This window comes from Schistocerca nitens, chromosome 8 (genome assembly GCF_023898315.1).
Source record: "Schistocerca nitens isolate TAMUIC-IGC-003100 chromosome 8, iqSchNite1.1, whole genome shotgun sequence".
NCBI lineage: Eukaryota > Metazoa > Arthropoda > Insecta > Orthoptera > Acrididae > Schistocerca > Schistocerca nitens.
The window spans coordinates 435,291,985-435,313,138 of record NC_064621.1 but is presented as its reverse complement, the minus strand read 5'-3'; the positions used below and the strand labels follow the sequence as shown (position 1 = coordinate 435,313,138).

At 38.7% G+C, this 21,154-nt stretch overlaps 1 protein-coding gene across 1 annotated transcript in view; it reads right to left on the bottom strand.

The window, feature by feature from the left end:
* Positions 1-21,154, bottom strand: part of LOC126199195 (ubinuclein-1) — a 370,199-nt gene that overhangs the window by 31,899 nt on the left and 317,146 nt on the right. The window contains exon 12 of the mRNA XM_049935975.1: positions 17,928-19,807. Within this exon, the coding sequence (XP_049791932.1) occupies positions 17,928-19,807 (1,880 nt within the window). The remainder of the gene's footprint in view (positions 1-17,927; positions 19,808-21,154) is intronic.

Sequence of the window (21,154 nt, the reverse complement as noted above, 5' to 3'; positions counted from 1 at the left end):
GTCAGATTAAAGGAAGATATTGAAGCAACTGAGAGGCAGGCTGCTAGATTTGTTAGTAGAAGGTTCTGACAAAAAGCAGGTGTTATGGAGAAGTTTCAGGAGGGCAGGCAACATTCTTTGTGAGGAACACTACTGCAAAAATTTAGAGTACCAGTATTTGAAGCTGAGTGTAGAGTGATTCTGTTACTTCCAACATACATGTTTATAGGGACCACAGATATGAGATATAAGGGCTCATAAAGAGGCATACAGACAGTAATTTCCCCTTTGTTCTATTTGCAAGTGGAACAGGAAAGAAAATGACTAGTAGTAGAAAGGCATACCCTCTGCCATGCGCCATAAGGTGAACTGCAGAGTATCTATGAAGGCACAGATGTAGATAGGAGCTGTAACAGGATGTGCTCAGGACCATACCGTCTCTCGAATTGTTTATGTCTCAATGTGGACTGCTAAACATGCCTTCAAGGAATTGTGTCACACTAGTAGCCATGAAACATGACATAGTGACAGTGATCGTAAAGACATCATATCCCAGACAGAATGTAGACGCATGTCACATCTTGTCAACCCCACAGGAGTTGCTGCCGTCAGGTCCATCTCAACCAGTTTCCAAGCACAAATTGCCAAGAAAACTGCATGCAACACACATTTGGAGTTGGCTATCTCACAAAAGACAATTTCTCAGATTGGCCCATCAAACTGCATGTCTTCAGAGATCCAAAACAGCAACTGGATAATGTCTGACTGGAGGCATGCAGTGTGGTCTGACAAGTTGCAATTTTGTCTCTTTTAAAAGGACACAAGGTGTCAGTCTATGGATGGCCTAACGAGGCATTTAACCCACTGATATGGAGGGTGATTCTGCGACATTTTAGGAATGTTTTCCATACCATAACTTACGCTCACTTATCAGGTTCCTCTAAGCATGAAGCAGGATGTCTAATTCGATGCCTCAATAAACAAGTTTTGTTCTTTTTTCTACATCTTCAAGATTCTGTAGTATGCTGTATGGACACTCCCATTTTCAAAGATGACAACAGCTGTGTTAAATCTTGATTGCTCTGCTAAATCACTATGTACATGCAACAGAAAATGTCTGGGACTGTTTCAAAGTGTGGATTAAACAGCTATCAATGTACCAGCAACTTGTTAGCTTTATGGGATTTAATCATCAGGCCGAGGCTTCCGCTGCATATGGCATACATAAAGAAAGTTGGTGACACACTTTTTTGATGAACCGAGTTCATTACCATAGCTAGAAGCTGTGTTAAACACTGTTAGTGTCTCTTCTCTTTGGGTAGGGGTGAGAAGGGTGAATAATGTTAGGTTTGATATGCTTATACCGAAAATTAGTATGAAAAATGGAAAGGAAACGCCATATCAGGCCCTGAAGACCACACAATAGTCACTGCCCACCATGTCACCCTCAGTCGTTCATCACCGGATGCGGTATGGAGGGGCATGGGTCAACACACCACACTCCTGGCCATTGTCAACATTCTGACGTTGGAACCACTACCTCTCAATCAGATAGCTCCTCAATTGGCATCAAAAGGGTGAGTGCATCCTGGTAGATTCCTCCCACCATGGGAGAATCTCTAGCAGTACTGGGAATCAAACTTAGGTCACTGGTGTGAGGGTCTGTCACACTGACCATTCTGCTACAGAGATAGACTACGCTGATAACTAAAACAATCATAAATTTTTATCATCGATCTGTATTGTATTTTGAGGCAGTCCCAGAAGTTATTGGAACTACTGTGTACACGTTCTGAATATCGCACTGTACTAAAGCAATAGAATGAATGCTGTAGCATTGAAGTATATATTCTACAGCATATCACCACAGGTTGCAACAAAATCATCCTAAAAAACATGTAGCACTCACAATGATGTATACAGTTAGCACATGGTGCTGTTTCCCATAACACAGTTTGAAGTCAAGGAGACAGAACAGAAATTAAACAATAAGAAGTTAGCAGGCATAGATGAGGTTCTCGTTTCTCTCCTGAAGGAGTGCACAGATAGCCCATTAGCAAACATAATAAATTAATCCTTTAGTATACGTATTTCCCAGAGTACCTAAAACATGAACACAGTGTGCCCTTAGTAAAGAAAGGTAATGCAGAGAGTATTGAAAAGTACAGGCAAGTTTCACTACTTCTGACACTCTCAAAAATTATTTAATCAATCATGAAAGCTAGATTAATGAGTTCCATGAATAAATACATACTTTTTAACGAAGCACATTTTGGTTTATGGAGTGGGACGAGTACAATATCAGCCGTTACAGAGTTCACAAAAGTGGTGCTTGAAGCTCTTGACTGTGCAAAGCTGTTCACACAACTGACCATGAAAGAAAAGGGATAACTACAACATCCTGTCATATTACATAGCCACAATATAATGCTTTCACAAGAAAATCATGTGCCAAGACCTACAGTGCATGATAGAAATAGCTTGTCATTCTCCTTGGGGGTCGGGGTGCTGGCTCTTATTTTCAGGATGACAGAGAGGAAGACATGAACATGTGCAAGATTAGATTAGATTAGTACTTGTTCCATAGATCATGAATACGACACTTCGTAATGATGTGGAACATGTCAGGTTAATAAAAGGTGTCTATACAAGATATTACATTACACCAAATATTACACGACACTTAATACTTTAATTTTTTTTTTTGTTGGGGTTGGGGAAATTACCCACTTACTATATCCAAAAATTCATCTAATGAGTAGGAGTTGCCATTCAGAAATTCTTTTAATTTCCTTTTAAATGCTATATGGCTATTTATCAGACACTTGATGCTATTAGGTAAGTGACCAAAGACTTTTGTGGCAGCATAATTTACCCCCTTCCGAGCCAAAGTCAGATTTAACCTTGAGTAGTGAAGATCATCCTTTCTCCTAGTGTTGTAGCCATGTACACTGCTATTACTTTTGAATTCGTTCTGATTGTTAATAACAAATTTCATAAGTGAATATATATATTGTGAGGCTACAGTGAAGATCTCTAGCTCTTTAAATAAGTGTCTGCAGGACGATCTTGGATGAGCTCCAGCAATTATTCTGATTACACGCTTTTGTGCAATGAACACTCTTCTACTCAACGATGAATTATCCCAGAAAATGATGCCATACGAAAGCAGAGAATGAATAGGCGTGGTAAGCTAATTTATTGAAATGTATATCACCAGAATTTGCAATGACCCTAATAGCATAAGTAGCTGAACTCAAACATTTCAGCAGATCTTCAGTGTGTTTTTTCCAGTTCAACCCCTCATCAATGCATACACCTAGAAATTTTGAATATTCTACCTTAGCTACCGATTTCTGATCGAAGTCTATATTTATTAATGGTGTCATTCCATTTACTGTGTGAACTGTATGTACGGTGTTTTGTCAAAGTTTAATGAGAGCCCATTTGAAGAGAACCACTTAATGATTTTCTGAAAAACATCGTTTACAATTTCACCAGTTAATGCTTGTCTGTTGGGTGTGATAGCTATACTTGTATCATCAGCAAAAAGTATCAGCCTCGCATCTTCATGAATATAGAATGGCAAGTCATTAATATATATTAAGAACAGCAGAAGACACAAGACCGAACCTTGCAGCACCCCATTCTTGATTGTTCCCCAGTTTGAGAAATAACCAGTTTTTTGCATAGTATGTGAACTGCTTATTTCAACTTTCTGCACTCTTCCAGTTAGGTATGATTTAAACCATTTGAGCACTGTCTCATTTATGGGGCACAGTTTCATGTTTTTGAGCTGGAAGTCAGTTTTCTGAGCAGACTGGAGTTAGTGCAAGGGAAACATGCTTGTAGTTCTGGAGTCACCTGCAGGTGTCGTTAGTGTGTGCACTGATGAGGAGCAAAACTATGTTCCATGTTATCTGGAGCAAATTGTGTTTAAATCAAAGTGCATTTTCGAGGGGCTTTCATTGTTGGTAAGGGCATCTGTCCTCATTGCAACAAGGTTGTGCAAACCTGTCTAATCTCTCGCGAGCCAGTTGGCCATACACAGCTGTGACTTCTTCAACATTGGAAAGTGCGGACACTCTGATTTGAGGTGATCGACGGATCACTATCAAACACTTCGTTGCTCAATTGGATGTCTCTCTTGGTAGTGCTGACACACTCGACCAACAGTTGGGTGTGTGCCTACTGGGTTCCTCGCTGCACTTCCATCTGTTTGGCCCAATAGAGGATGCATTCCACAGGAAGCACTATGTGGATGACGGGGAGGTTATTGGTGCAACAAGACGTTTGCTCCGACATCGACCAGTGGAGTGGTACCATGTGAGTGTACAGACCCTCCCAGTAAGGTGACGTAAGGCCACTGCACTGAAAGAGATTATGTTGAAAAATAGGATTCTGTAGCCAAACGAGTGGGGAATAATACGATGTGTTGGAATCCTGAATAAAACCAACCTGCTTTCAGAAAAAAAAGGTGTTGCATTACTTATGGAATGCCCCTCACACAATAGGGACAAACTAAGTGAGGCAGTGAGGTCATTACATCATATTTAGGAGGATAAAGTTTGCTCTGTCAGCCATCTCGATTTATGTTTTCTGCTATGTTCCTAAATCTTTTCATGCAAATGCCAGGATGGTTTCTTTATCAAGGTCATGGCCGACCACAAGTAATATCCTCATAAAAGCATACTTATATTCTTTGTCTGCCCATATATTTTTGAGCTACTGTAAGAAGGTGGAAAAATCGGACACGGGGTTAATTTCACACAGGAACAGCGTATTTCTGTTCTTGCGATGGTATCACTGAATGCAAGCTTTTATTTCATGCGCAATTTGCTGTTTACAAATTATGTATTGTCAAGCATATACGAACACACACTGTTGCAGTTGGAACAGTGGTGTGTCACAGATTACTGTGCAGTGTACAATTGTTGATAGCTATCTTTATGCTAATACTTTCATCTTGTACTAGAAGAGAAAAAAATGGTAAGCTTAATTTGCTCATAGTTTACTTAGTTAAATGTTAAGAAGGAAATGTGAATACAGCTTGTCTCCACATCTCACTTTCGCTAAGTGTAGTGAACTATTTACAGATAACTACACACATTGGGGTAATATCAGACAATGCCGTGTACCTACAAAAGGTAGGCTTGGTGCTCTTCCGAGGTGCAATTAAGCCACTGAAAACCTTGAAAAGATGGTTGCTGTTGTAAGATCAGGAAAACTATCTTACAGAAAGGCGTCAAGCAAATTTAATGTATCATGTTCGATGTTAGAGAATAAAGTTAATAATACAAACTCTCCAGTGATTGGAAGGCCTTCTTGTCTTAAGTACCATTGAAGAGAACACACTTGTTCGTGGTATTTTAAGGGTTGCACATTGGGGTTTTTCTTTTATCTCTGATGATGTTAGGTACATAGTGAAAGGATAGCTTGATAAATGTGGACGAAGGGAAAAACGTTTTCCTTGTATCATGCAGGGATTGAGTAGTCACGGTCATTCTTACAGCGTCACTATGCCATATTAAGCGTCTGGCTATCTGAGAATATTAAAGGCAACATGCCAAATTGAGTTACGAGGCAGTGAAATCCTATTTCCAGTATGTTGGTGAAAAAATGGAAAATATTGATTCCAAAAATGTAATCAATTATGATGAGACCAATCTGTGTGATGACACTGAGAGGAAGTATGTGATTGACAGAAGGAGAACAAAACGTCCTGAAAGGATCTTAGATCTTCTAAGATTAGTATATTTCAGTAATGATGGGTGCCACTGGGGATGGAAGTCTGTTACCTCCCTATGTGGTTTTAAAATCAGAGCATTTATGGGACACCTGGCAAGGAGGTGGTCCCAAAGGAACCCTCTATAACCGCAATAAAAGTGGATGGTTTGATCTGTCTACATTCGAAGACTGGTGTATTACTATTGCACTGCCTTAGCTGAAGTCAATGAGAGGGAGAAAGTTACATTAGGAGATAACTTTTCAAGTCATATTTCGCTGCGACCAATTGATGACTGTGAGAAAAATAAATTCTCTTATTTTGTTGCCACCAAACAGTACTCATATATTACAGCCATTAGACGCAGGTTTCTTCAGACCTTTAACAGCTACTTGGCAGGCAGTGCTTATGCAATGGAAGAAAAGGTCCCAAGGGCCAGTATCCAAAGATGCTTTCCCCTCACTTTTGAAGGAAACACTTAAAAGTGTCAGCAACTGAAGAAGATAATATAAGAAGCGCATTCTGTGCAGTGGGATTAATTCCATTTGACCCTGAAAGAGTCCTCAAAAATTGCCTGAGGGAGATAATTCTCAAAACAACTCTTTAGAAGGCTGGTCTTCAAGCTTTGAAGATATGCTTCAGAATGTTCACTATGGAATGAAAAATAACACAGTCCAATGAAAGCGAAAATTAGATGTTATCCCAGGAAAATCCATTTTAGGCATTGATATGAATAAGAGAGAATATGCTGGCTCAGTGTCTGAATTGCTTGTGAATAATGATGCAATATCCACTGGTGACAAAAGCAACAGAACAGAGGAAGCACTTCTGGGAATGGAGGCTTTTATTCTTGTGGTTTATCCACACATGACGGGGAGGGGGGGCAGCAAAATAGGCAGTTTGTCACAATCACAACAGAAGTGGGTGCAAAGGAAATGGAAGTGAGATTTCTGCATCCACACCAAGGCAGCAAATCTCTGTTTATTTTTCCTGTCATTCCAGATGATGACACTGTTGACAAAGGCCAAATTGAAAGAGTGTGGCTAACTCCAAGAGAAGAAAAGGGGAAGTTTTCTTTCATTCAGAACATATTGTAGGTTGTTATTGATTTGATGTGTTAGTAGACTGTCTTTATTAATGAAATATTTTGTAAATATGTCTGTGAAAGTTTTCTAAATGTGTGTCAAATGTTTACTGAAGATGTATAGAATATTTTGTAACCATCTGTAGAAAATGTTTTCTAAACATGTTCCTAAATATGTGTATTTTTTAAAAAGATAGTCACTGTCTGAAATTACCCCATTAGAGGGTAATATGGACCTTTGCATGAAAATTCAATGAATGTCTGAAATTACATCATCAAAGGGGTAACATCAGACAGTTTTTATTTGTTAGATTCTGACTCACCAAAAAATATTTTTGACTAAAGTTCTTTGATCCTATTATCTTCCAACGTCATCCATAATATCTTGCACTTTTTGTCACGAGAATCTAATGTTCTTTACGAAGTTAACTTAAAGAATATGAAAATTCCATCCGATCTTACCCCACCTTACCGTATTATTATGACAAATCCTTTTTCAATTAAGTGCTAGTATAAGTAATAACTAGCTAGGTAGAAGAGTTTGATAAGTTTACTAATGTCATGCAAAACCAAAACCTCTAAAGATCTTTGAGAACTTTATGACAATTTGTTGGGTGAGATTTTACTATCAAATTCACTGAATGGTTCTCCCATAGCTAACTGTATGCTTGTCTCAGCTCCAGTCTCACAGCATTTGCAGATAGATTAAACACAAGTGTCAGTGACAAATATCTTACGGCTTACATATGGACACTATCTTTGTTATTGAACCATAGTTGATCATTCCAAACCTAACTATCTCTTGCTACATTTACTATGTAATGCATGTACTATCTCCATCACATTTTCCTTGTCAGGTCTGAGTACTCAGGTAATTAGCAACCATTATCTTGTTAAATTACTATGAAGAAATATTACTCTATGTATTTAACATTACAAACACAATAATAGCATTATAATTACTGGTACCGTCCTCCAAGTTCACAAAATTGTTTAATTTTGTGTATGTTTGTTGGCAAAGGTTCAAGATTTATGCTACTCTATTACAGGCAAAATGAAATCTTCCTGGTGGCTGATGGAAATAAACAATTGGTCACTTTTTTTCTGGTATTTCTTTAGTATTTTCTCTCTCTATGGTTTGTATGCATCAGTATTCAGGCTTGAGTATCAATGACATTGAGAGTTGTGGAGTGAGGGAACTCTGACAATGGGACACACCTGACTGCCTTTATGTGAGTCAAGGTTTAAGTAAATGAATGATTTATGGAACAGCTACTACTCTTGGGGTCAACAAATGGCAAGCTCTGATGATAGGTTAGTGATACTTGAAGAAGAGTTATTTAAGATGAAGCTTGATTTTTATCTGAGCTATAGCAAGAAAACAAAGAACACAGAAAATTTAAAAAAGAACACATTTTATTACAGGGAAAAAGAGCATTGGGAAAATTGTAATGTAGGCTTCATTATAAAAAAGATAAGTGAAAAGATTATCATAGATATTGAAGGAATCTTAGACAGAAAAAGTTGAATTGCTTTAAAAACATATGAAAGATATTCCTTTGAAATCATTCAAAATGTAGCATCCATATGCTCAGATTCTGATGAGGTGGTAATACGCCTCTGAAAAGAGTTATAGAAACTGATCAATAATAGCAAACTCCATCAAAAGATGATAATGGGTAATTTTAGTGCAAAAGTGAGACAAAAACTAAAGACTAATTCTTTACTGGAAAACTTTGGGTGTATAATTGAGGTCATTCATTAGTAGAACTTGCTGAGAACAAAAGGTTTGTATTTGGCAAACAGTAATTACAATTAAACTGCTTGTATTTGCCAAGTGATGATGAAATATTACAAGAGACCACAGATTTGTAAGATACAGAGCCAAAACAGATACAAAGTTAGAAATAAGCAGACTAATCGGGCAAGAAGTGATAAATGTAGATATCTGAATGTCTTTAAGGATAAAGGAGGTGTAACAGATTCTATTATATGACAACACAGATAGATAAAGTAAAAAAATTGAGTGTTTTGAAAGGTCTCATCGGTCTCATCGGATTAGGGAAGGACGGGGAAGGAAGTCGGCCGTGCCCTTTCAGAGGAACCATCCCGGAATTTGCCTGGAGCGATTTAGGGAAATCACGGAAAACCTAAATCAGGATGGCCAGACGCGGGATTGAACCGTCGTCCTCCCGAATGCGAGTCCAGTGTGCTAACCACTGCGCCACCCCGCTCGGTGAGTGTTTTGAAAGGTAACACCAGATAAGAAGTTTAGTCATTTGAGGTACAAAGGAAAAAAAATAGTCTAGGAGGTAAAGATGTTTTAATATGAATCATTAAAACTGGAAGAAAAATCATAAAAAAGGAACTTGCAAAATTATTTACAGAATTCCTACATAGGAAGAAAACTCCTCCAAACTGGAACATGCTAAAAAATTTGTTCTATTTCACATGAAAGGAGACTAACATGACAGGCAAAACAGTAGACATATCAGCCATCTCGCCTTAATTTACACAACGGTTGCTATAGTTACCTTCATCCATTTGATTTTAATCAAGCAAAAGAATAAGATCTATTAATACAATACTGGGAAGTCTCTAGAAGATTACAAGTGTGGAAGGAGTAAAAGTAACCACTCATTATATCGTTAAAGCACTGATAAACCAAGATGCATGTGAAGAAGACAGAAATTCTTGCTAACCATTCTGGCAGAGTCCCTTCACAAAGTTAACGGACTAACAATATGTGTATGTACACAAACAATTTTAGACTGGGCGTAACAGAAGGCATGGTGTTAAGGAGAGCAGTGGGTGTGGGATGGAGGCTAGCAGAGACTGAGGCGAGGAGGGCAGCAGGACTGGAGCATGTTTTGGCCACACTTAGATGAAGGCCATTCATTTGGTTGGACAGAGGATTGGTTGTCATGTCCCAAGCAATTTGGCACAAATGTTTTGGTTTCCTCTTTATGCTTTTCAGTCTTTGAGGAACCCAGGGGGCACAAACCCATGAATATGCTAACCTGTGGAAAATTGTGTCAGCACTACAAAGAGAGATGCCAAGTGAAGATATAGTTGCTTGATTGTTATTTGTCAATCATCTGGAATAAAAGTGTGTGTGCACACTGCAGCCATCACAGCTGTGTGCAGCTGGATTGCACACGGAAGATCAAACAGATTTCTTTCTCCTTGTTCTGTTGACAACAGAAGCTTCGCCCAGCTTCTATTCACTGCCTGGTGTTTTTAGACATTCTGTTAATATTTGTGATGGTGTGGTTTTCCACCAAAAGAAATTCAATAAATGATCATTATTTGGAATGCACCTCAGTTGCAACTGCTGTTTTGAACACTTGTTACAGTGCTGCAATCTACCAGGAGTTACTGGAAATACATGGGATGACATGGGTATGTTTAAGGCTGTTGCAAACAAAATCATGCTTTTTGCTGAACCAAAACTGGTTGAGGGATGCCGTACAAACATTGTTTGAAAGAAAGCAAACATTGTTGCACTTCTGAAAGCAGACATGGAAGTTGAAGATCTGAAAGATTATCAGTCATTATCTCTCCTACAAAAATATAAGCAAAGTTGATATTAAACTGAATGAAGGCTTATATCAGAGAGAAAAATATTACATCTCACATCCTAACTATAACTCAACATACTAAGGGTGAATATAACAATTGAGTAGTTATGGGCATGGTATCACACCATTTACAAAGCTATGAGCTGGATGTGACATTGTCTGCCACAAACTGCAGGGGAAGAGCAGCTATGAGATGACCCAGGATCTTATGGTAATTACAACCATCAAAGTCACCTCAAAAATTATTCCTGTGCTGGATTTCAGAGAAGTACAAATTAAATCAGCTAATAAAGTATAACAAAAAAAATTTCTATTAGCTGAAAATCTTGATCAATATAAAATGTAAATCAAAAACTAAAACACTGTTTAATGAAAACCCAATGAAAGCTACAGTTTGTAATTTTCCCCTTCATTTCAGGCAAGACTCAAGGAGGCCAACAGCCACATAGAGAGAATAATAATGAAGCAATGTTCCAATACAAATTACCTAGAAGTAACTCTTCAGAAGCATTGCTTTAATACCAAATAAAAAGTCAACGTTAGGAATAATTTGTTATGAAATTCAACCTGCATGACCTGGGGATGCCACTATTCATTTATGACAACTGATGTGAGCATAGTACTTCTCCACTGAAGAATATTTTAGGCACACAAGGAAATCTACACAAGCCATGCAAATCATCTGCCCTCAATGAAAGTTAACTACTAATAACTGACAGCCTAAAACCAACAATGGAAAAACTTTTTACATGGCTTGTCTCACGCCTCCAAGTGGCAGCTTATAAGGGAGTGTGTTATGCTGTCTGTCTCCCAAAACGACAACTGATCCATGGTTCACAGACCACCACTCAGCAACTGAAATCCAGGAAAAACATCTTGAATTTCACTGTAGAGTTCAAGGAACAAGCAATTCCTTGGCTGTGAGGCTGGACAAAATTGAAAGACTATCACTGGATTTTGGCCTCCCAAAAGCTCGCATCTGGATACCAAGAGATGTTTTATCCAGGGAAGATCGGAATATACTTTGGATTAGCGTTGTTAAGCACAATGAAAACCTTTTCAACTTAAGTTTATTAGACTTCCCAAGACCATGTGAATGTCATAGGACACAGTTCCACAAATGAATTCCTGTTTCCAGTGCCATATGAAGACCTCCTGGAAAGACCTTGTATCTGCATGATCAAATGGAATAGATGTGACAAATTTCTCGGCTGTGACTGTTTAGCAATTTCAACTCATTTTGTTCCATTTCACCCAAAATAGATAGTGTGTTTTAAAGTGATACAATGCTTCTGAAAACTACTACTTCTATTATCATTATTAATACATTTTTCTAGAACATGCTGTTGAAAAGTCAAGGGAAAAAAATCTAACATCTCCCCACTGCCACCCCCCCCCCCCAAAAAAAAGAATGCTGTGTTATGTAATGCCCATGATAACAACATTGTAGGAATACAGTAACTCATACAAGTGTCATAACAGCTGTTACTTCTAACCATGATCAACAATTTAACAAGGAAGGTGATAAAATTATTATGCAACACTATTACCCCATGTTACAAATTCTATGATGTGTGGTGGAGCACAGACATATTTGTCATAAGCTAATGTGAGTATAAAGTAATATGTAGTGCAGTATAGATGGAAAGAATGTTCTGTTTCTCAAGCCATAACCCTTCTAACGCAGCTCCCCTGGCAATTCATATCTGCAGAATTAACAAGTCTCATTGGCATACAACTATCTGATTATTTCACAATGAAATAAATCACAGGGGCAGATATGCTGGTGTGAGTACAGATGGAGTAGGCATTATGGATACACAATGGCTGCATATTGTATGGCTCTTATGGTTGAATAAAACACCAGTTTTGTATAACTTTTGCAAAAGCCACTAAAATTATCACCTGCTCCATAAGAGATTTTTGCAGTTCACTATAATCTCGGTCACGAGTATGTAAACTTTGAGGAAATGATAGGAAAAGTGGTAATTAAATATTTTCCATGTATACTTATGTCAAAGCCATTGCTAAAGGGTAGGAAAGCAGGAGATCAAGGCAGGTCTGTAGACAGAAATTTTCTTTCACAACCTGTGGAACGAAATTAAAAAAGATTTATTTATGAGCATTACTGGCAGATTAGTTGCATAATTGAGAGAGAGAGAGAGAGAGAGAGAGAGAGAGAGAGAGAGAGACTGTTTAGCTTCTCTCAGTGACATTACACAATCATTTTAAATTCAGCATTATAAGCTAAAGAGGTGTGCTTTGGAGGTGCCTGGCTGAATTCAGAGTTCTAACAGAAATGTGGAATATGGCAAGGTACAAAAACGAACTAACAAGCGGCTTATGGGCTGGCTTTCTTCAGTTTCCTCTCACACTAAGGGATTTGAAGGGTCATGAGAAGCTAGCCTGAAGACTAGTAATTACAAAGCTGTTGTTTCTATCCTTGCTAATAGCAACCCCCCCCCCCCCCCCTTCGCATTCTATATTTACTATCATGTGGAAATGTTTAAGTAACAAATATTGAACCATAATTTTTATATTTTAGTTATGAATCACTTTAGGATAATTTAAAATTTGTTAGAAGCATTTGAAATGCCTCAGTGTTAAATGAAAAAATTATTTCCATCAATAATGCCCATGAATTTATGGAAACTGCTGGGGAAACAGAAAACTTGGATATCGCCTAATAAAAACATGTTGTTTAAATGCAAGAGATTTGCAGCAATTCATTCCATGCACAGACATTTGTGCAGATATCTGTGCAGGCAAATTGTTGCTTGTGGGTGGGCCTTGAAAGTTTCCAGGGGTTACAGGAGAAAACAAAGAAAATACAAGCACAAAATTGACTGAAGAATGAAGAGAACAACACAGGAAAATAACAAAAAACTGTTGGGAAGAAAAATGGAAAAAAGAAAAAAAGGCGCAAGTTACTTCATTTGGTCCTCAAAAGGCCAAACCAATTTTTTTAAAAACTGTTCAGTTCTAAAAATAAAATATTTTTGCAACAAATTTTAATTTATTGTGAACATTTACATTTTCACATAATTAGTCATTAAAATATAAAAGATATCATTTTTGCTAAATATTATGATACACTATATGTTAATTAATGTTTCCACTTGTTAGTAAATATACATTTGGTTTATAGCCATAAGGTCGTAATCCAAGGCATAATTCTCTGCCAAAGGTTTTGTCTTCCACTGCTGGAGACTTCATCACACGCTTTTATGAGTCAAAAAGCTGTTACAGACTCAAACAAGATCAGCAAGCTGAACTGTTTATATGTATCACTGAACGGTTTATATGTATCCATCCAACGGTTGGTTGATGATCTCAGCAGACCTCTGCCTATTATTGTGGAGTCACGCCAGCTAATGCTACGGAGCTGGTAGTGGGGAAGATTTGGCACTGTCTGTTTACTTCAGCAGTAGGGCCCACAGCTTGCCCAAATTCATTCTTTCTCCTTTTCTATTGGAATTCTTTTTATGCTTTAGAACTTTAATGGCCTCTCTGTACATCATAGCATAGTAATTATTAGATCTTTCTAAAACCACGGTGTCAGAGAAACGAATTTGGAGGTTTCCTGGTCCTATTGTGTGATCTGCTATTGCTGATTGAGCTGTCTCACCTAAGTGACAACTGCTTTTGGGTTCTTCGAGGCAGGTGTTAATACTTCTCTTTGTAGTTCCTACGTACACTTTGCCGCAATTGCATTGGGTTTTACATATTTCTCCTGTGGCGAGCAGTGGGTGTAGGTCCTCTGCAGTGTAAAAATATTCGCGCAACTTTCTCGTTGGTTTCAACACTTACCAATATTGTGTTTTCCAAGTCTTTGCTGATATGAGCTGCCACACTTTTTTTACAAGAGGAAGGAAAACTCTCCCTTTAATTGGTTCTTTTCCATTGGGAACTCTAGACCTTTTAGGATACAGCACCCTATTTATCTCTTTATTGGAGTAGCCATTTCTTCTGAATGCCCTTCTTAAATGATTGAGTTAGTGCTCCAAATACTTTGATGCACATATTCCTTTAGCCCAGGCTACTGATGTTTTGATTACTCCCTTTTCCACTTGGGATGGGGTTGGAAGTTTTGTGGAGGTACCTGTCTGAGTGAGTTGGCTTTCTTTTGTAAACCCTAGTCGCCAGTTTTGTAAAGGCCTCATTGCTATTGCTGTGCAGGCCGAGTTGCCATTGTTGTTATGGTAGGCTGAGTTTGTGAGTTCACGAAACGGCTTCTGATGCTGTACATCGCTAAGGCAATTCCTCCCTGCCACTATATAACACAAAAAAGGCCCTCAATAGCTAAGTGCAAATAATCATAGGTATACTTCATAATACATAGCAAATGCAATTTACAACCACTGTCTGTTCACTTCTAAGACTTCACTAAATGACGTTCCCTGTCTACGTCTGCTCTGGATGATGATCTATAACCAAGTGGACAAGAGCGGCTCTTCTACTCTCCGAGTAGGCTTCTGTCCATTGTCATCTAGTCATTGGGGGATTGCACTTGGCTGGCAATTGGCCAAGGCGAAGTCGATATCTTCATTCTCAGCACCGCACGTGGCACTGGTTGAACTCGTGCAAGTGGCAAGTCTCTATGGCACTGGCACCAGCTCGCATCTTTGCGCCTGTGGTGCTTTTCCCTTGGCTGTATCTCATTTGGACAAGACAGCATTTTCCGTAGTCTTTACGCAGCCAAGTGTACATAGGAACTACAAAAAGAAGCATTAACACCTACCTCCAGGGACACAAGAGAAATTGTCGCCTGGGAAAGACAGATAATTCAACAGAAGCAGACCGTGCACTAGGACTGGTAAACCACGAAATTCGTTTCTCTGACATTGTGGTTTTAGCAAGATCTAGTAATTACTAGGATAGGATGTACAGAGATGCCATATAAATTCTAAAGTACAGAAACAATTTCAACAGAAGACAAAAGCTGTGGGCCTTACTGCTGAAGTAAATAAACAGCACCAACTCTTCCCCACTACACCCTTTATAGCATACATCAGCACAAGTCCTCAATTGTAGACAGCAGTCTGATGACATCACAAACTGACCACCGCATGGATGTATACAAACAATTCAGCTAGCCAAGCTTGGTTAAGTTTATAACAGCTTTCAGACTTATTAAAACCTCTCATGAAGACTCCAGCAGTGAAAGACGAAATGTTAGGCATCCAATTTTGCCTTGTACCATGGCCTTATGCCCGTATATCGAATACTGCAAGCACTGGCCATGAAAACCTGTACTATATGAGTAAATATATAATTTACATATAATGAAATAAAGAAAAAAGAATATCGTTTGCTAGTAAGGAGTATCAAACCAAGTAGCAATGATCAAACCAACAACTTGACAATAACTCGACTTTTACATTACCCGCTCATCCATAGGCCATTTCATTTTTAAAAGTTTTGTACTTAATGGCAGTTGGAAATCATCTAATCTTTAAAGGCAATTTTTTTAAGGTTTTTCAAGAATTGCGTCTAACTGCTTTAGGAAACTGGTAGCACTATCTCCAAATCATTAAGTATGAGGAAAATCAAAGAGGGCCAGTCTGTAAAGTTCCATTGAAAGCAATGTCCTACATGCCTTTGGAGATAGGTTTCATTCACTTTCAGTATATTTTTCAGATCCCTTTTTCCCCTCTTATGAACTATGTAGGAACTAAACTACAGTTAAAACAATTATGCCACCAAAATGACAGACAGTTGCACTATAGTTTTTGTAACAAAATCAAGCTTTCAGATTTAATGAGGATTTTTTTTCAGCCTAAATGTGCTCATTTCAGAAGCCTGCAACAAAAATCAAGTATATGCCTAGAAACACACTTGACTATACACGTAGGATACATGGGATGGCCAGAAATAGTCTACAAACCTTGTAAGGGCTTTGTAGCGTAGGTTGAGCGCAGAAATAATTGTTAAGAAATAAATTTGATACAGCATTGAAGTTAACCAATCAGTACATTATGCACACAAATTCAAGTGGTCCATTAGCGAAAGAGAGAGAGAGAGAGAGAGAGAGAGAGAGAGAGAGAGAGAGAGTTACTTTTAGGGATTCAGGATTTCTTCACTGGAAGTTGTTTTCATAGCATAAATGATAGCGTACAAGACTGATCAGCCTTTGTTTTGGGTTCAATCATTACTAGTGTCCCATGTTCAATTTTTTATTACACTCTTGGAACATGTATGGTGACACAGTCTCTGGTGGGCCACTTTAATTTGCATGTGCAACAGCCTGATTGGCTGACTTCAGTGCTAATTAGCTCAGAAATGGTACAACATATTGAATATTTTCTTAACAATTGTTTCTCAGCACTACCTGCCCTGCAACACCCTCACAACTTTTCAGACTGTTTCTGATCACCCTGTACAAGTATGTAAAGGATCTGGCAAGGATTTTCCCCAACCCCACAAAAAAGGCGAATAGTTGTCTTTTCTCGTATCTGGTTGTATCCATCTTGCAGTTGCCATTATTGTAATATTCTAAAAACAACGTGTTATTAACAACTACCCATGATGTGATAACTGGAACATTCATAAATAGCAGCCATGAATAGATAATTAATGTCTCACACACAACAATATAATGCACTTATGATCTTCGGAACACCACCAGATGTACTAACCATATGTAGAGTTTATAGATTTAAGGGAAGCATATGGACAATTTAATTACCAACTGCTCAACTTTTCCCACAAAATTGTTTCGCATATCTTATTCTTATCCACCACAATACCAATTTCTACTCATACAAAATGGCTACAATAATAATTTTTGTACCAAAAAGTATTTACACGTTTCAAAGTAACTTACTTCCAACATTAAGAGTTACTTTTAGAGATTCAGGATATCTTTACTGGAAGCATCGCATCTATTACTCTATTCCTACCTCATAACATACGTTCAAGACTTTCAAAAATACTTTTTCCGGGGGAGAGTGGTAGGGGGAGGGGGGCATAGAAGTTCGATAGCTGAGCTGCTATCATCAAAACCAAATTTATGTGCTTACTTACTGCTCTTTATATAAGCATGGTGAGCAATTATCATGCCCATACAACCGTTTAAATAGACCCAAGACTCCACCACTATCACAGCACTGTCAGCCCCTGTACCGGAAAGCAGCTGAGACACACAAACAGATTGGGGAAACAGAAAATTCTACTAAACACTCTCTTGATCTGTAATGGCCATTGGCTTACACCCCCTCCCCCCCCCCCCCCTCTCTCTGTTCTACTGGTCACCTTCTTCCTTTCTTTTTGTAGCATCTGAAGAGGAAACTCGAGAGAGAGAGAGCAGTAATATTATATTACTATTAAATTTACTGCAAAAATGGTTTGTAACAGAGTTTCATCTATCGTTCAGTAGCCTGTAGCATTCATTTTTGACCTTGGCATTTAATTTTTTCATATTTCAGTATTCTTTGCAAAAGGGAATACAAACTGATATAACACAAACTCCTATGTACATGCAAGTGTGTTTAAGATATTGCCCTTAATATTAAATTATGCAGATATTTTAATTTCTTTTATGGGTTAGATAACTTACCTTCCACTGTTAAAGAACTGTGTTTCATTGCAGTTGACCCCTGCTGTGGGATTGGCGAAATTGTTATAGCACCTTTTCCTGTTTTGAAGTTCAAAGTCTCAATCTCCGCCATTGTACTATCACGAAAAATGTGTTTTTGAAACTCTTCTTGGAAACCACTAAACAAAATGTTTGTTTTCCCAAATTCACTTGAAGACTTTGGTGATGAATGGGCACTCACTATATTAGCATCTTCAGATTCTACAACAGTTTTTAAATGTGAAGATTTTGAATTACTTACAGGATGCACTGAGACAGCAGAGTTTCTGGGTTGAGTGTATTTTTCTGCAGTCTGACTGGTATCTTCACCGCTCATATTCTGTAACTCAACAATTGATTTCATGACACGACTAATTTCTTTGCCTATTTCTATATCAGCAGCAGACTGTTTGGACTCACTATTTACAATTGCATCATCCAATTTCTTGTCACTGTCATTGCTTCTCTTAATTTCCATATCTGTTTCTTCTTTCTCCTGGACATTTGTATCCAGTTCCCTTTTAGATGCTTGTGAAAGGGTAAAGCCATCAGCACTAGGTGTAACCCCCAAATGTTTCCCTTCACTAGTATGTAGCTCTTTTGTACTCTGATTGGAAGTGTTTACTGGAGAATCACTTATCATTTGGTTTATAATGTCAGCAGCTGCAGCAGTTTCTTCGCACAACTGCTTGTCTGAATTCTTTGTAAAGATTTTTGATGCTTGAGATTTCAGTTCTGCTGCAGAATGAATGGGTTCAAGACTGGCAGATGGGAGCTCTTTTGGAATACCTTTCTTTCTTTTTCTTATTTCAGTCTTCATTTTGGTATGAGTAATGTTACGCATATCGTCCGATCTAAAATTTTCACTCTTCTGATTATCATATGCGATGGAATTGTCATTTATTATTTCAATTACTTCTATACCCTCCTCTTCAAGATTGCCGGGTAAAGTAAGGTTGCCAACGTTGATAGGTGACCTTGTCCTCTCCTTTGTGGTATCTTGTAGAATTCTTTGCTTCAGGCTTATAACAGCTTTCGTGTTGCCTATAGTGTTGGAAGATTGTACTGAGGAAGAAATAGCTGGAGTTACACTAATGCAGTCTGGTAAATTAGCTAGAGAAAGTGCAGGAGACTTCTGAGAGACAACAGTCTGGGAAGAAACAGTAACAGGTATAATACTAATTTCAGAGTTTATTTTACCAGTACTGCTGCTCACAGATGGAAGAGATTGCTTACCCCCACCACTGATAGTCAAATCCAAACCTTTGGAAGGAACTATATCTACACCACCTTTAGTCTTACACTGCACAACACTCGCTACTGATACTGAAGGTGATAGCCTTTCAGGAGTACATGTAGGGCTCTTTTTCCCAGAAACATTTTGTCTCATAAACACATCACTACCACTTTTCACTTTCACAGGGCTACTTGACAACAAATGAGGCACTCCTACTTTGTTACCACTAGATGCCTGGGAAGCACTACGAATACTGCTACCACTACTGGTGGAATTCACTGACAAGACACTTGTAGGATTAGTAAGAGTCTGATTAGCTGCTGGATTAGGTAACACTGGGGTATTTTTAGGTCTAGGAACCACATTTCCTGCAGTACCATGATGAAACATTGCTGTGTTTAGTTCAGATTTCATTTTGACCACAGCTCCAGCCTGAGGCCTTACAGTGGGACCAGAATTCGGGTTTCCTGAAGTCTGCCCAACATTCTTCACTATTTTAAGTCCAGTACTGACACTTGCTGAACCACCATTTGTATTGTGGTATGATGGTGTTGGCTGTGTCTGATTACCAGTTGATGGATAAGGTATTTTCCTTGGAAGAGCAACTGCCTTCTTCTTCTTCAGCCTAGAACAAATGTACAAGGCTTTAATAAAAGTATATCAATATACAAATCCCCCCTCACCAACACATACAAACAAAATCAACTGACGAATTTACATAGGAGGAGTGACTGAATCCATTACCCAAAAACTATTTCTTAAAGCCATAAATAGCATAAGCAAGTAATCACACAATAGTGAAGTCTTAATACAAGATGTACACACGCTGGGAAATCTGGGAAAAACCAGAGAACTTTTCCATCTGGAAAAAACTCAGAAATTTTTTAGACTACAAGGAATTGTTCATTGTTTGCCTGCCTACACTGTGAAGCTTTCTATGCGGGAATGACCAGCAACAAACTGTCCACTCGCATGAACAGACACAGGCAGACAGTGTTTGTTGGTAATGAGGGTCACCCTGTGGTTAGACATGCCTTGGTGCACGGCCAGCACATCTTGGCACAGTGTTACACCGTCCAGGTTATCTGGATACTTCCCACTAACACCAACCTATCAGAACTCCGGAGATGGGAACTTGCCCTTCAATATATCCACTCTTCCCGTTACCCACCAGGCCTCAACCTCCGTTAATTTCAAGTTGCCGCCGCTCATACCTCACCTGTCATTCAACAACATCTTTGCCTCTGTACTTCCGCCTCGACTGAATCTCTGCCCAAGCTCTTTGCCTTTGCATATGCCTGCGCGCGCACTCGTGTATACCTGTCCCTTTTTCCCTCTAAGGTAAGTCTTTCCGCTCCCGGGATTGGAATGACCGCTTACCCTCTCCCTTAAAACCAACATCCTTTCGTCTTTCCCTCTCCTCCCCTCTTTCCTGATGAAGCAACCGTGGGTTGTGAAAGCTTGGATTTTGTGTGTGTGTGTGTGTGTGTGTGTGTGTGTGTGTGTGTGTGTGTGTGTGTGTGTTTGTTAGTGGCATCTTAATCACATTCGTCTTTCTCTTGTTTCTCCCCATCTCCTTTTCTCTTGGTTATTAACTGCATTATTCATTCCACTTCAGCTTTCTTGTCCCATCAATAAATCCTTATTTCTTACTCATTTCTTCTTCTATCTCTGGTGTGAACCTAACACAATGCTTACTAATGTGCTATCTAAGACCTGCTACTCCCTCTCTAATGTTTACCTCCTTCACCTTTGTCTCCTCTCATCCTCACTACAGCTGGGTCCATTTCATTCTGTGACCTGCCCTCCTTCCCTAACCCATCCCTCTTTCCTATCTTAAGAAGAAAGAAGAAAAAAGAAACTAGGATTTCTGGAACTAGGACTGCAAACACAGGCATCACATGCAGGGAATACAGTGACAGTTAGGAATTAATGTACAAATAAGATGCAAAAGGTTACGTACTATTGAACT